The sequence below is a fragment of the Electrona antarctica genome (assembly GCF_951216825.1).
Source record: "Electrona antarctica genome assembly, chromosome: 12".
NCBI classification, from domain to species: Eukaryota; Metazoa; Chordata; class Actinopteri; order Myctophiformes; family Myctophidae; genus Electrona; species Electrona antarctica.
Window position 1 is genome coordinate 36,012,943 of NC_136793.1, and position 15,842 is coordinate 36,028,784.

The window sequence follows — 15,842 nt, forward strand, 5'->3', positions numbered from 1 at the left end:
ATGAATGAAAGAAGAAGCAAGGTATATGGGGATAAGAGGTTTCTTCCCGGCAGCAATGAAATAGAACCAGATCTGTAGAACAAAAGCTACAGCTGCAGTCAGTGAGTGGGTTGGTTGCTTTATTCAGTTTCTACAGGAGCTGCTTTTCAGCTTTGTTACTAATGACCATGTAAATAAGCTCCGATTATATTGCTTATCCTTGCTGAGTATTGTATGATTCAGATGAAGACACTGAACAAAATGAAAAGGGACTGTATAGTTCAAAATATCATTTCACATCAAATATAGAGAACTGAAAGTAACATACTGCTGCTTTGTACATACTGTACAAAGCAGCAATATAGGTTTCACATCACAAGATTTCTGTAAAAACTTCTGTTGAAATGATGCCGTCTTTCAAGCATTTTCACAAGTAATAAAACATTTCTATTTTATTTTTTATATTGTTGACATTTGCTTGAATTGTGTAAAGAATGGCCATACGTTTTGTAAATTATTGCAATCCAATTCAAGTGATATTTGTGTTTAGTTATTGTATATTTAGTTGCATTATGGTTAAAACATTGAGAGCTTCTGCTCTGCTACAGTATGTGCACTGCAGACAGTGCCTGTGCTGTGTTGTGGTAGCTGTGGAAAGCCTTATCCAGTCTAAAGCCCACCATGCAGAGCGACTAGTCTGTCTGACTCTTTTGGGGGGCTGGGTACCTCAAAATTAAACCAAAATACCCTGATTAGCAACCTATATAAAAAGGCAAAAAATTCAAAATGTCATTATGCTTTAAGTAGCATGTGATGTGTCAAACTAGGGGGTTTTCATGATTCTGAACCCATTCCAAGCATTCGTTTTGCACAAAAAAAAACTTGTTGGGCTAAAAACGGCCATAGCCGTCATCACAAATGTGATCACACATTTGGGCAAGTGGCTATGCCCTGGGCTAGCTGCGCGCGCCTCGGGCATATGCATATGCAATAGGGGCGGGTTTAGTGTGGCTGCGCCAGGCTAGCCCTGGGCTACTTCTGTGCAAACTTTGGCGCTTTTTGACGAATTAGCGCTTATCCTTCCCTATGCTCCTCCACAATAATTTATGCTCCATTGTATGATGGCGTTGTGCGTCTAAAACAGAAGTTCTACAAGCTCACAGATCACATCCACAACTCATCGCACACTGAAGTATATAAATTGGGCACAACTCTCTCAACAAGTTTAACTGAGGACCCCTTAAACCAGGCAATTCATCCCCAACTACTCTAGTGGTCCTGGCCATTGCCTAAGTAGATGATTAGCAGTTATGAATTCATGAAATAAGGCAGGTTGCAAAACACACAGAACACTGAATCAAATGCCTCCCCAACAGCACAAATTAATCAAAAATCATACGAATTTGTGTTAAAGCAATAAAAGAAAGTTTGATGCTTTACTAAATTTGCTCAAAAATATCCTTCAAACTTGAGCGACAAGTGAAACCCCAAAATAGAGGGAAAAACAACATTTCATTTCATTTTATTTTATTATTTTCAAGTGATACATCTACGAAGAGAAAGTTTTCATGGCCTTGCATGAGAAGTACGGTACTTGATGAAAGGGTTTCTTGTCCCTTTTTACAGCTATTCAGAAGATTTAGTAAATGAAAGATGTTCTTTACATTCTGCAAGATATGTATAGAACCTGACAAGAAATCATCAGTGTTTGCTCACCCAATCAAGCCTTAGTTTTTGACTCACTTTGAACATAATTTCTATTAAATGTAAACCCCAAAACTAAGAAAATGTCCCATGTTACCGTCAATAGTCAGTGAGCTTGGAAATGGTATAGCATAAGGATACAAAACATATTTTACCGTCATCCAAATCTCTCCATGTGCTTGAATGAGACGTTGGACTTGGCTTCATGTCATACTGCACACACACACACACACACACACACACACACACACACGCACGCGCACACACACAAGCACACACACGTCTTGACAGGTGTGGCCAAGGTGACATGGCACATGAGCTCAAATGCCTTTATAAAAAAGGGTAAATTCACAAGTGAATAGCAAATCTTAAAGCTTTTTTTGTGTTTGTTTTCCTTTCTCAAAAGACAGAAGCAGACTTACAGACAGGTGTATCAAAGCACCAATTAAAAGTTGGTTGTATTTCCAAGTGAAAAATAACAATCATGTCTTAAAGGGTGTGGGAGTGTGGTCATTCAGAGTGGATGTTGTTCAGAACAGAACAGAATACTTCAACACAAAAAGAAAAGAAAGACAAAAATACCAGTAATGTATGAGCAGTGATTGCTTAATGTCTCCAGTCTCGGTTTGATCACCCGTGTTACTAAATGAGTCAGCTGTGCCGAAGATGATTACAGTACAGTTTGGGGTTTTAATAGACAGCTGCTTGTGAGGCGGCCGTGTACCGTTTCATAACACCATAACTCCTCCATGGTGAATGACTCAGTCCATCCATGTCTGGGAAATACTAATCAGGGTTATCACATTGGTATTGCTGCTTGACAGCACCCATTTTGCTGAAATTCTAATACATTTAGAAGCAATCGCCCATATTTTCACGTATGTGCAGTCATCAGAATCAAGAAAATAAAAACCCACAGCGCAATAGATGGTGACACTGCTGTAACGAAAAAAGGAAGCAACCCCGAAGCACATCCCTTGTTTAGTGTTTGACAATCAACTTCAAATCTTTGCTTGGAAACCTTGCTTGGAAACCTTGTACTATGTCCAATTTGCCATTTTGGGTACATTTTAAATGTTTTTCAAAAATAGCAGATCAGCCAATTTTTGCTACAGTTGAGACACTGCCATACTCTGAAGTATAAAATAGGGCAATAATCTAAAACAGACAGAATAAGACGAAATATGGAGAAACAAGGTTTCTGCCCAACAGCAACGATATCAAACCAAGTGCCAAAACTTTGTTAAATACAATGAAATTACAAATTATACCATAGTAATAATGCAAATAAATTTCAGTCCAATAGCAGCAGTAGTTAATCTGCATTAAGGGGGGAAATGAAATGTTTTGTCCAAGAGGACTGTTGGTTGGTATGTTAGGCCATAATGTCCATGTGCAGTACTCAACCCCAAGATCAAGCTGTTTTTGATTCAAAAATCACAACCAAGTGATTTTTGACCAGAGTTGATATGTTCTTGGAATAGGACATAATGTATATCTGGCTGCTGTGCCATCAAATTACCACAGATACTGTATTAACTAGGGCTGCACAATACATTTGTCTCTAAGCCATTTAAGCCCATCTATCTATACACCATATCTCTGTACGTGTGTACGTCTGTAATCCATGTAACTCGAGAACCGTTCGCCCCACAGACTACAAATTCGACACACGCGTTCCACACCCACAGGGAGTGCAGTGTCCGGTGTCGAGTCGGTCGGACCCATGGTTGTCCAGAATCGCCACAAAAGGCCTCTTCCCGGGCTCTGGACAGGGCCCCTGCCCAGGGTCCATATATGGAGCTGGCCTGTTCTGACATCACAACAATCCATATTTGGGCATGCCCGACACAGAACTCCATATATAGTAATAAAGGGACACAGATCCAGAAATATCCATATATGGGCATAAAAGGGACAGACATAGCCGGGTGGGGCATGGATCTCCAACTTCAATCGTTACCGACTCTGTGCTCTACAGCCGGGTACAGGTCTAGTAATTCATAATTACAGTACTGGATAATCAGCAAGACTGCAAAAAAAATACAAATGTATTTATATATATATATATATATATATATATACACACACACATACTATTTTATATATATATATATATATATGTGAAAGAAAGAAACGCTATAGACTATAGAGGAAAGATCTCCGTCAAGTCTAATCCAACGCTTCACCGCCGATGAAGGAGATCTCAGTCATGTGGTCTTTTCAGTGGTTTATAACAAACTGTAAGATGCAAATGTGCAATAACCCACCATCACCCTCAGACGGACACATACGTTTTCCATTCTAAACAATAAATGTGCAGCCCTAGTATTAACAGCACACTACAGCTACTAAATAGCAAGTACCAATGATGTTATGTCCCATCATTTGAACATTCAACAGCAGTTCAAAAGTTGTCAAAGAAATGACAATGGGTGCAAATGTAAATGGACATTTTGCTTACAATGTTCTATGGCAGAGGTTCCCAAACCTTTCATGTCAAGGACTCCCAAAATGACACTAATTAGCCTGCGGACCCCCATTTGAAAGGATATGCCAGGGACCCCCATAAGAGAAGATTTTTACGACTCTAAGAGATTATCAACCAGTTTCATTTGAAGGACGCCTAGTTTGACATGCATTAGTCTACGGACCCCCATTTAATGACATTACTATCTCTGGGACCCCCAATTTCGGACTCATAAGGGTCCATTTGGTTCCAAACTATTATTTAGCTGGGGACCCCCTGGAACTCCCTGGGGGTCCCCGGACCCCACTTTGGGAACCACTGTTCTATGGGAATGAGGGGCGGGGGCACTGATCATTGTTCTATGGGAATGAGGGGCGGGGCACTGATCACTGTTCTATGGGAATGTGGGGCGGGGCACTGATCAAAAACAGCACTCAGTGATTCTGGGACTCTATTTCTTTCCCCGGACGAGTTATAAATAAAACGATGACATAAAGTCTTTGTGAAACTTTCTTGGGAGGTATAAAATAATCATTTCCAATACTTTTCTGAAATAATCTACTTCCCTTATATATTGTTCCCCATTCAAAACATATACATACTGTATATCTTTCAAATCACACACACACACACACACGCACACGCACACGCACACACACACACACAATAACCTTCCAAAAATCATCAGATCTCCTGACAAAAAGCATGCGAGATCTGAATGCCCCTTGAGGCAATGTTATTTGTACTTTCTATATACTTAGTTGACCAGAGTCCCACAGGGGTCCAAGGCCCTGTTTATTTCCCTCTACACCACATCTTAAGACAAAAATAGCCGATACACAAGCTTACAACATGTCACATAGCAATATGTTGCAAGCTTGTATATCTGCTATTTTCCCAGAATGTTCAACCCAGAATAGAGACACTAGGATCCATGTGGTTCATATTTGGTCCCTTACCAAGCACATAGAAGACAATAGAAATCCTAAAGCGTGATTTATACTTTAACTTTATACGATGGCGTTGCGTGCCAAAGATAGCAGATCTACAAGGTCACGATGCTTCACATTGTGAGATTATGGGCCTGTTATTTTTGCCATGCAACATCATAAGTCGGAGTATAAATTGCTTAATAAAGGGTATGTCTACAGCACTGTATGATTAAATCAACTAAAGTTAACAAAATATTCTTCCTTCGTCTCAATCCTTGACATTTATCTATAATTTATAGCTTCAGTGTACATAATACATTTGAATGATTGTGAAATGTATTCATTCAATACTTTGTAGCTATTACATACAATATATCTAATATAATCCATTTAATAAATAAAACGTTTTTGTTTTGTTTTTCTCGGTTTTTTTCTCCCTGCTCTCCTGTAACACCTTTGTCATTTTCCAGCAGGAAACAGTTTCCTTGTTTTGTGCTGCATTTTCTTTTTGTGGGGTCCAGTTTCTTTGCCTTTCCGAATGTAGGCGAACAGAAGACAGACAAAGAGATAGAAGGATTGATGAGTGAAAAGATATTTAGAGCCTGGGTAGGATGGGGGTTGAGTAAAAGTGGGGTGTGTGCATGTGCGTGCGTACATGCTACTGTACGTGTGTTCAGCACGCTTATCCATTGGTGCCATTCTTGTTGGGAGTGTTGGCGTTGATTGTGTTGCCGTCAGGCTGCTTTCCGTCCTTGCGGGGAGGCATTCTCTCATTTATCCTATCCAGGCCGCGTGCCTCCTCAAAGTTACGGATCTTCCTTGTGGGAGAGAATCCTTGGATGGCTGCAAGGCAGAAGAAATGTGGTGATGAAATGAGGAGCAACTGACAACAGTGTTGCTTCGTCAACATGGCTATTCCTTTTCATTATTAATGCACTGGCAACAAACATAAGTTTACAACGTTATATTCTCAGTGCTAATTTAACACAGGGAGTGTAAAGAGTTAACTGAACACTGAGCATTGTATAATCTACTAACACATTTCTTTAGGTTTAGCTTTTGCTTTATACATCACAACCTAAACATTTCCCTGGAGAAAGTCAAGATCCAATGATCCATGTTACAGCTGCACCTAAAACACACAAGACAGTGTCTGCATAGTGCAGAGAAGACCAGTGAACACAACACATGCACACTAGTGACACCTAGTGTCCAGACTTCAGTGGGGCAAGCTACATCACAACACAACACCTCACACCAAAGAGCACTTACGGTAAGGTTCCCACAGCCAGGAAAACATGTGCAAATAAGAAATAGACTGTAAGTGACCGTTCAACACAATATGCGTTAAAGAAAAGTCATCAACAGTAACACAAGATAAAATGGAATAACTAGGGTGAAGGTTTTAGATGGTAGATTTACAGCTAACACCAACAAGGAATGATAGTCAAAGGGTACTCTTGCACTACCAGGTATATGTGACAAATACACACTAGTGTGCATTCTCAAATGCATTCTGTTTTGACCAGATGAACTTTAGCGTCCCTAGGGCATGTTATAATGGCGAAAATAGCAGATTAGCCATTTTTGGCAAAGAGAGAAAATGAGGGGACCAAGTACAGATCCTTGGGGGACCCTGGTCAATAACGTATGTACGGTTGAAGTGGTTAACTGGCAATCTGGCTCTGTAGGTTACTACTATTAAGGTATTCATATCAAAGTGAACACGCTGTGCAGTGTCTGAAAAACAGTTGTGTTGAAAAGCACTAGGTGTAACATTTCAACATAGGAGGGCTGGGCGGAGACGAGAGAAGAGAAGACAGTGTAGCAACAGCCAAGCAGCATAACAGGATTACCCTCTGAAAATATCCTTGAGCGGGGAGGTCCCCAGCCTTATCTGAGCCAGGTCTTAGAAGGCTTTTCTGTGGTACACTTGGCTACACATCTCGAGCCCATGTGACCTCTGCCTACTGCTGCTTGTAAATAAGTGACTGTCACTGGCCTAATTCCCATTATATTAGGGACTGTTCGGACTGTTCGATATTCATAGGAAGGGGTCACAGGAGGTGGGAGGGTCTTCAAAAAGGCGGGGGGGGGGGGGGGGGGGGGGGGGGGGGTCATATAAATTTGAATCGACCAAATGGAAAATATGAAAACCATGGATGTGATACAGAGATGGGACATTTACTGTAAATGGTTAACCGTGTACAGTACATGCATGCACTGGTAAACGCTTGTTCTGTTGTTCAAGTGACCGGCAGCAACGGCTTCACTCTGGGACATAAGGCATCTCCAGACATTGCAATAAAACTGTGTAGTGCCAGGGTTCCATATGCACCACAGACATTAACTTTCTCCTGTAGGATGTATCCAATGTGTATCAAAGATCTAACGTTTCTGGCTGGCACAAAATGTACAATATTAAAATAATTTTAATAAACACATTTGGTAGAGCCCCTGCCCAACTGATATTTCGGTCTGGCAGATATATCAGCATAACTTGACGATTATGACAAACAGGCATGTCATAATAGGCGAAAAAACTAACAAATTAAACTTCAGAAATAGCAGTCACTTCACTGCAATGTGATGCGTTGTGAGCTTCTAAATCAGCTATATTTAAAAAAAAGTTTAATTTAGGTGTATTTTATATTTACTTTTTATTTATATTTACTTAATTGTATAATTAAAGTTAAATGTTCTTTTCATATATTGAGGGTTAATATATAAATACTTAATTTAAATAAATGACAAATGCTTTAATCAAAGTTTTTCAAATTGATTAGAAGACATTGGTAGGTCGGGCTTTAATATGATCTGTTTGGCGAGAGTATTAAAAAAGTTGTCATGTTTTCTAATCCCTTGCATGTCTGTATACAGTGTATGTAGTCATACATTTATTATAAAATAAATGTATGCCAAGAGTCACTGATGATGCAAGAGCAGCCAATGGTTTTGCAGCACACCAATCTGTGACATAATTGAACACACACAAAAGGGTGACACAAATCAAAGTAATGCAACAGTACATGGATACGTTAAGTAGGGTTGTCTTTTTAAAGGTTGCACATCACACACACAAGGGTTGACCCACAGAGAGCCATGCGTACCTTTTCCCTCAGGCGCCTCAATGATGGCTATAGTATAGTACGAGTAGATGTGAGAGGAGGGGGGAAAGAAGTCGTCAAACGAAACCAGATAACAAATCAAACATGTCACATTAAACCAGTGGTTCTCAAACATTTTCATGTCAAGGACCCCCAAATTGAAATGCATTTGGCCGCGGACCCCCATAAGGCCATATGAAGACACTTTGACAGAGAAGATCTGTCAACATTTGTCAAAACCTCTCAAAAATAGTAGTTCTACAAGCTCACAATATGTTGTGATGTGACGTGTTGTGAGTTTGTAGATTTTTTTTTTAAATAGCTAGAAAAGTTAATAGGGCTTTAGAGTTCTGTTGCTCCATTTGCAGGAGACCCCTTGGAACTCCTTCAAGGACCCCTGGGAGTCCCTGGACCAGAGCATTAACACATACAGCTGACAGTATTATCACTATCAGGGAAAACATAAAAGGTCAACACCCATAGCAGCACTGTAATAATGGTTGCAAAATTACCAGCCACAAGTCAAACTGTAGTATCGTTTGGCAAAGATTAATTTTGTTCTCTATGTATACATAATTCCACAAATCAACTATGTACATGCATATAACATGTCTTTTATTTACTTAAGTCAGAGTAGAATAAATGTTTTAATCAGTGGAAGAACAGCATACCTGATAATCTCAAAAGGAATTATTATGATTGAATTATATAAATAATATTCTTCAACATTAAATCATATGATGGAGAAGTCATTATACCGAGTTCCAACATTAAACAAAGCTAGGAGTCACTGAGTATGTGAGTGAACAGGCTGGTGGGTGGGAGGGAGACAAAAGATAGAAACCCCTGTTGAAATAAGATGGCGTTGGTTTTAAAGTGCCAGGAGAGATGAGAGGGGATGTGGTAGAAGCACTGTGAAAGACAGTAATAAACCGCTGTCATGGCCACTAACAAATGCACATTTGGACACCCACGCGCAGTCATACAGTACAGTGGCAATGACTCATAATTAACACACAGGCATGATCACACAAACACACCAAGAGGCCTGATCTAAAATAAGAAACCCACCATTTGACCACCACCTATTCTGGCAGAATAATCAACACCACAAGCTGAGAGAATAAAATAATAATAAGTGAGAGTGTGTGTGTCATCTCATTTGTCAGAAAAATGTGTATACAGGTATGTGATAAATTAGTCTCTGTTCTGATAACAGCCTGCAGGGCAGGAAGTGTAGCAGCAGCCATCTTTCTACCTCAGCAGCAATTAAGTACTCCTTTTTCGTGACACTTGGAAAAACAAACTGGAATGGGGCAACTAATCTTCCCTGCATTTAGAAACAAGGTTTTGCATTTTTGATAGATTGCTATGCATGCACCGAGATGGCGCGCACACGCACACACACACACACACACACACACACACACACACACACACACACACACACACACACACACACACACACACACACACACACACACACACACACACACACACACACACACACACACACACACACACACCATGAAGCGGCTGATTTATTCCCACCCATATGATTTTCAACTTGAACTTGATTTTCAACTCATTTCTCTAAGAAGGGAGTATGAGAGCTATGGAATGGACACAGATGGCCTTTCTATCAAAAGGTCACCACATCACTCTCTCTCATGCCTCACCACAGAAAATCTACACCCCCAGCATGGTGTGCTGACAGGGTCCTTCGGTGGGTCGAGGCCGCAATCTGACCTTTAGATCAGGGAGTAAAAGGCCCACTTCAAGTGAGAGGCACACGTCCCCAGGCCAGCCCACCTACAGCTTAGCCCAAAGGCTTTGTGGTGCTGTGGAGGAAGGTGGTAGGGAGGGTGGGCGGTGCTGTGGAGGAAGGTGGTAGGGAGGGTGGGCGGGGCCGTGTTGATCCAAAAGCAGGCAAATTCTCCTGCTGTGAGCGTGAGACCATTAATATAGCACCCTTCAAAAGGAGACTGACTGGTTCATCGCTGAGCAAAAGTGGAGCCGATATATGCATAAGGCTAGTCTACCACCACCGATTAATGGCATTTATCAACATCAAGTAAATGGAATTTACTCGTTAATATTATTTAGGCTAACCAATTATTACAGCCCACTTTTAATTTGTCTGGGCGAGACCTGGTCGGGTTTTGTTAGTGAGGGCAGACAAAATCGAGGCTTGAAGAAAATACAAAACGTAGAGGAATGAAATGTCAACTTACCACTCTCTATGGTCTGTTTGCCCCCTGACAACACTCCCAAAGGCAGGGTACCGGTGGGAGTCAATCCTTTGAGTGTTAACACACTCTCACTCTCTTCCCTGGAATAGGCATGCACACACATAATAGTACACACTTCAGGCCTGTCGTTTTAACAGGACAGCAGCAGAGTAGCTTAGCAGTTTAGATATCATCTTATCCCCAACCTGCTCTGGATAAGAATGTGAACTAGACAAATTGCTACCACATGACCGTGTCCCCTTTACCAATTCCATTTCATTTGAGGCTATTTAATGCCCATTAACTATTTACAAAGTACAAGCATTTTGACCATTTAGACAAACTCTCCCAAGACAGTTGACACTCTCCCTAACCTATTGTATAAAATAATTATGACATTTCAGTAATTGTTCTAAATGTATATTCCTGCTGTTTTACATGCAGACAACCATAGTAGAAATTAGAAAAGTAAAAATTGGTGTGCAAGATTGGCCATGGACACACAGTGAGACACAGAAAGTCTTTTGGCAGCTCAATCCCTAGGAACCACGCCATGAACATAAAACAAAACTGACCGCTCTCTCAAAATCCAGCCCACTTTCGTACAGTCTGACAGACTAGCGACAGCAGCATTTATCTGGAATAACGACTAATGGCATTATGCTTCCGGGCGTGCATCGTGACTCATGAGCTGCCAGCTCATAATCCTTTCATGGAGGCGCCATGTTTTCAAACACAACTTCATTGTTCAGAATGTGCACTCAAACTGACTCCTTTCAATTTAATTAACACTCTCCCTTAGCATCTTCTTCAGCCCCACACACCGTGTGGGTGTGTGCGTGTGTTCCATTTGGCTATTCAGACTTTCCTTTTCCTTTCCTTTCATTTTTTCCCGCAGTAGCATGCCTTCATGTTATACAGCTTGGTGTTAGGGCTGGGTGATATTATTGACTAAATAAAATATCGCAATATTCTAGGAATGGACCCAAATCTCAGAGAGTTCGGATACTCACTTATATAGTATTTGATTTTGAACAGCCCCCCCGCCACCTCCCCCTCCCCCCTTCACAGCCACATTAAGTCCGCACACAGTTAATGAGGATAGCACACTTTCAAATTTCCAATCCATTTCCATGTTAACCTGCTGCCTGCTAGTGTGGGGATGTGTCCATAAATTAAACTTCTTCAGAACAATGATTACTTAAGTTCCTTAGGTTTTTACACTATGCCAAACCATAACGTCACCAAAACTATGCCTAAACACAGCCATAACCTCACAAAAACTATGGCTAGACTGATATTTTAGGGATTACTATTGGTACTTTAAGAACATATTTTACACAAATGCACATTTTGAGAAAAATGATGATTAGTAATCATGACCAGATAGAAAGGTTCATTGTTCATATGATCATATCATTATAATTGCAGACTTACAGTTGAAGTAATGCTTTCAGAATGATGGGAGAGTGATAATAAGGAGTAGTCTTTTCAAAATGATGGGGGAGTGATAAGGAGTGATTAAGCACTAAAATGTGGTCGAGTGGAGTCCCTCAGCACTCTATGCTAGTTTGGGGCCCGATTGATTTGATCTGCTATGTTCAGCAAAAGCTTAGGAGTTATTAGGAGTATTGAGGCGATTCCAGACCTGAGGACGGAGAAGACTCGGGCCATCTTTCCGACGGCGCGGATCTTGTTCCGGATGACCTCCTTGCGCATAGCCGAGGTGCCTCCTGTAACCATGTAGTAAACAGCATTAACACCAAGACACGGTACACAGTCATATTCACCTCTGCTCTCAACAGTGACATTAATGCCATTATTTGGCCTTTTGATTATGTATTACCTTTGCATTTTCTGTAAAGCATTTATGTCAGTCAATAATCCCTAGTGCAAGGGAGAAGAGGGGCACCACTGCAATAAACTCCCATCTAGTTACAGTAGACAGCTATAAATGCTCCTGTTTGAAGCCTTTGGCTGTGATGCAGACAGTAGCATGTCTGCTTAGTGTGGTCAAAGGATGAACTTTGAGCTGCAGGGTTCTCTCTGTTGTGTCCTCAGCCTCACCTTCACAAAGGTCATCTCCCTCCGACATGAGCTCATCATCAGAGCAGATGTTCAACACGTTCACTAGCATCTCCGTCACTGTGGGTGCAGAGGGAGGACACTCTATTATGAAGCCAACATTACATTAAAACATACAACTCCACCTTAGCCGTGTCAAATAAAATCCATTGCACATTTGAGAAAGGATCGAACAATATATTTCGTAGAAAAAGGCTGAATAACACACAACCTGATGAAGATTTTATTTATTACAATTCTTGTTTTTGTTAACAAGTACTCCCCAGATTCCCAGACATTCCCTGTCTTGATAATGCAGAAATTCTATCATGGGAACTAGGAACCCCTGGTCCATCACATTGTCCACTGTATGGGGAGAGAACAACAATAGGAGTACATCTAGTGCAGAGAGAATGAAACAAACCTTTTTCCCCAACAAAAGGCAGAGACCACGTAAAGACATCCATGAAGTTGGGAAGCCAGTAAGGATGGGGAGAGCAGTTGAACTGTCGGATGTTCATCACGTTGTTCTCATATTTTAATACAGCAGCTAATGAGAGAGAGAGAAAGTTTTTCCCAAGCTAACTTTTCCTATGTGGATGTATAACTTTTTATGACAGCAAATGCACAATTTGGATGGTTTTGTAAAGATATTTCTTTTGTAAGTTGCAATGAAACACAGCTCTGTTTACACTTTTCTCTATTCCCATTTCATTGCACGTATGCTTTGGTATGTTTTCTCTAGCTCAAACCTTTGTTGTTGTAGACGTCTAAGTAATTTGGAGCAGAAAAGATTGTGATTAGTGAAGGGAAGCCTGTAGTCTGGCTCTTTCTGTACATCCGATACCTGTGCCACAAAGAAAACAATGACAATTAATTCATTAGACAACACTTGAAGATAAACTACTGTGATACACAGAGGTGCGTCATTACTTGTTAAATCCCTGCTGACCTACCCGGCATCCTGCGCTTCATGGGCCCTTATTACCGACAGCAGGTTATTATTTACCAAAAAGTCGCACACCGCTGAGTAACTGTGACAGAGATGGACAGAGAAGTACAAAGAGAGAGAGAGACATCAGAATACATTATTAGTAGACACATGTTAATGTCTATGCCAATGCCTTGTTTGATACACCACAGTGGTTTGGCAGCAAAGGTTTCCTGACAGGCAGAGAGAATTTCCAGATGCTGCAAAAACACAAGTTTCCCCTGAGTCAGCTGGCCATCAGACATGCAGAACCTCACATACTAATAAACAGCCTCAGAATAGCATTGCTTTACAATAGCAATAGTGATTATGACCTGTTCCACAGAAGATGGGAAAAAAGCAAACTGTGAGGTAACTGTATCAGTGTGTATCCACTATCCAGACCTAATATCAGACCGCTCGACGATCAGCATCAAACTATGTATGCATGCTGTCAGTAGGCGACAGAAATACCTCCACAAATGTATTTATTTTTATATCAAAATATTTAACTTTAATTTTATAAATTATAATTGGAAATCAACTCTGATTGGCTTAAACCATGACCAAATATGATGTCATACTATAATAGGCGTAATAAATTACTGACAGGCTGGCCACTTGGTGCCATGTGCCACACGGTGCCATGTGGATACCGAGATCCATATGATTTGATTGTGTCTTAATGACCAGTACATCTTTAACTACTAACTTAATTGTAATAGCATGCCACAAACTGAGAGACAGAGAAAGACTTCTTTGGTATATACATTATATATAAATGTGTTTGTGTGGCCTGTGTGACTAGAGCCAAGCCAGAGCCCAGAAGTCTGTTGTTTACTGCCGTTTACATATAGGTTTGACTGATTGAACAGCGTGACAATATATTAGGACAATATTGGTCTCAATGCTCCCCCACATGATGGCGGAAAAGAGAACAATGACATGCCCATCCCCAACCCACACTTGGGATGTCCCTTACTATCTTGGTCACGTTAGATTGTCCACACCTGTGTCAGTGGGTTGTATAAAGATGTGTTTCTCTGTTTTCACATTTAGTCTGAGGAACTGCCTTGTGCTCGAAACGTCACAGTCACTTATGGTACAATAAAAGCATCTGTCGCATTGGAGCCCTCAGTGCACGAGCATTTTCTCAATTTTATTCCCCACATGATAGCCCAACACGGCTATTTCCACAATGTTTATCTGTGGAACAGAGTCAAACTAAATTGAATGTCTCAACTCCTACATTCCAAGTGCTTGTCAGGGAGAGGGGGTCCACAGTTCAAATATGATTATTTTAAACAAATGTTTACATTGCCAAAGCAAGCATCTCTGATTTGCCTACCGAACTCCCTTCTTTGACGCATGCAGAAGCTTGCCTCCCCTGTAATGGCGTCCGAGACAGCGAGATAGCGCCAAGAGAGCGCATAGAACAGCCGTCTCTTCCCGGTTTCAGACGCTAGTGCACGGCTTCAACTTGTAGCATTGAAGTTGAAGCCGCGCACAAGCATCATTTCAATCCACCAGCTGTTTAAAAACCCGTAAGAGACACCTGATCCAGGCGTTATTTGACGCGACAAGTGTGCCTGCACCCCTACAGAGGCTGCAGAGCCGGAGGAGGCGTCTACAGAGACTGAGGGGGTACAGCCAAACAGACAGACTGAGGGGGTACAGCCAACCAGACAGACTGAGGGGGTACAGCCAACCAGACAGACTGAGGGGGTACAGCCAAACAGACAGACTGAGGGGGTACAGCCAACCAGACAGAGACTGTGGCGGTACAGCCAAACAGACAGACTGAGGGGGTACAGCCAACCAGACAGACTGTGTGGGTACAGCCAACCAGACAAGAGACTGTGGCGGTACAGCCAAACAGACAGACTGAGGGGGTACAGCCAACCAGACAGACTGTGTGGGTACAGCCAACCAGACAGAGACTGAGTGGGTACAGCCAACCAGACAGAGACTGTGTGGGTACAGCCAACCAGACAGAGACTGAGGGGGTACAGCCAACCAGACAAGAGACTGAGTGGGTACAGCCAACCAGACAGAGACTGTGAGGGGGTACAGCCAACCAGACAGACTGAGGGGGTACAGCCAACCAGACAGAGACTGAGTGGGTACAGCCAACCAGAAGGGGACTGTGTGGGTACAGCCAACCAGACAGAGACTGAGGGGGTACAGCCAACCAGACAGACTGTGAGGGGGTACAGCCAACCAGACAGACTGTGAGGGGGTACAGCCAACCAGACAGAGACTGAGTGGGTACAGCAAACCAGACAGAGACTGAGTGGGTACAGCAAACCAGAAGGGGACTGTGTGGGTACAGCCAACCAGACAGAGACTGAGGGGGTACAGCCAACCAGACAGACTGTGAGGGGG

General features: G+C 41.8%; 1 protein-coding gene across 6 annotated transcripts in view; it reads right to left on the reverse strand.

Moving 5' to 3' along the window:
- Positions 1-2,116: 2,116 nt before the first annotated feature.
- The window catches only part of ppp3cca (protein phosphatase 3, catalytic subunit, gamma isozyme, a), a 38,624-nt gene continuing 24,898 nt past the window's right edge, over positions 2,117-15,842 (reverse strand). The window contains exons 7-15 of one of the 6 annotated variants that reach the window (XR_013791195.1): positions 13,444-13,521; positions 13,240-13,334; positions 12,912-13,037; positions 12,491-12,568; positions 12,072-12,156; positions 10,427-10,524; positions 8,196-8,222; positions 4,583-5,928; positions 2,117-4,547 (exon numbers count right to left, since the gene is read on the reverse strand). Coding sequence is in view for 4 of the 6 variants with exons in the window: in XM_079515211.1 (XP_079371337.1) it covers positions 9,944-10,134; positions 10,427-10,524; positions 12,072-12,156; positions 12,491-12,568; positions 12,912-13,037; positions 13,240-13,334; positions 13,444-13,521 (751 nt within the window). In the remaining 2 variants the exon portion in view is untranslated. Of the gene's footprint in view, positions 5,929-8,195; positions 8,223-9,048; positions 9,105-9,941; positions 10,135-10,426; positions 10,525-12,071; positions 12,157-12,490; positions 12,569-12,911; positions 13,038-13,239; positions 13,335-13,443; positions 13,522-15,842 lie in introns of those variants that run through there. The other 5 variants (XR_013791196.1, XM_079515211.1, XM_079515212.1 and 2 more) reach the window with 5 other exon arrangements.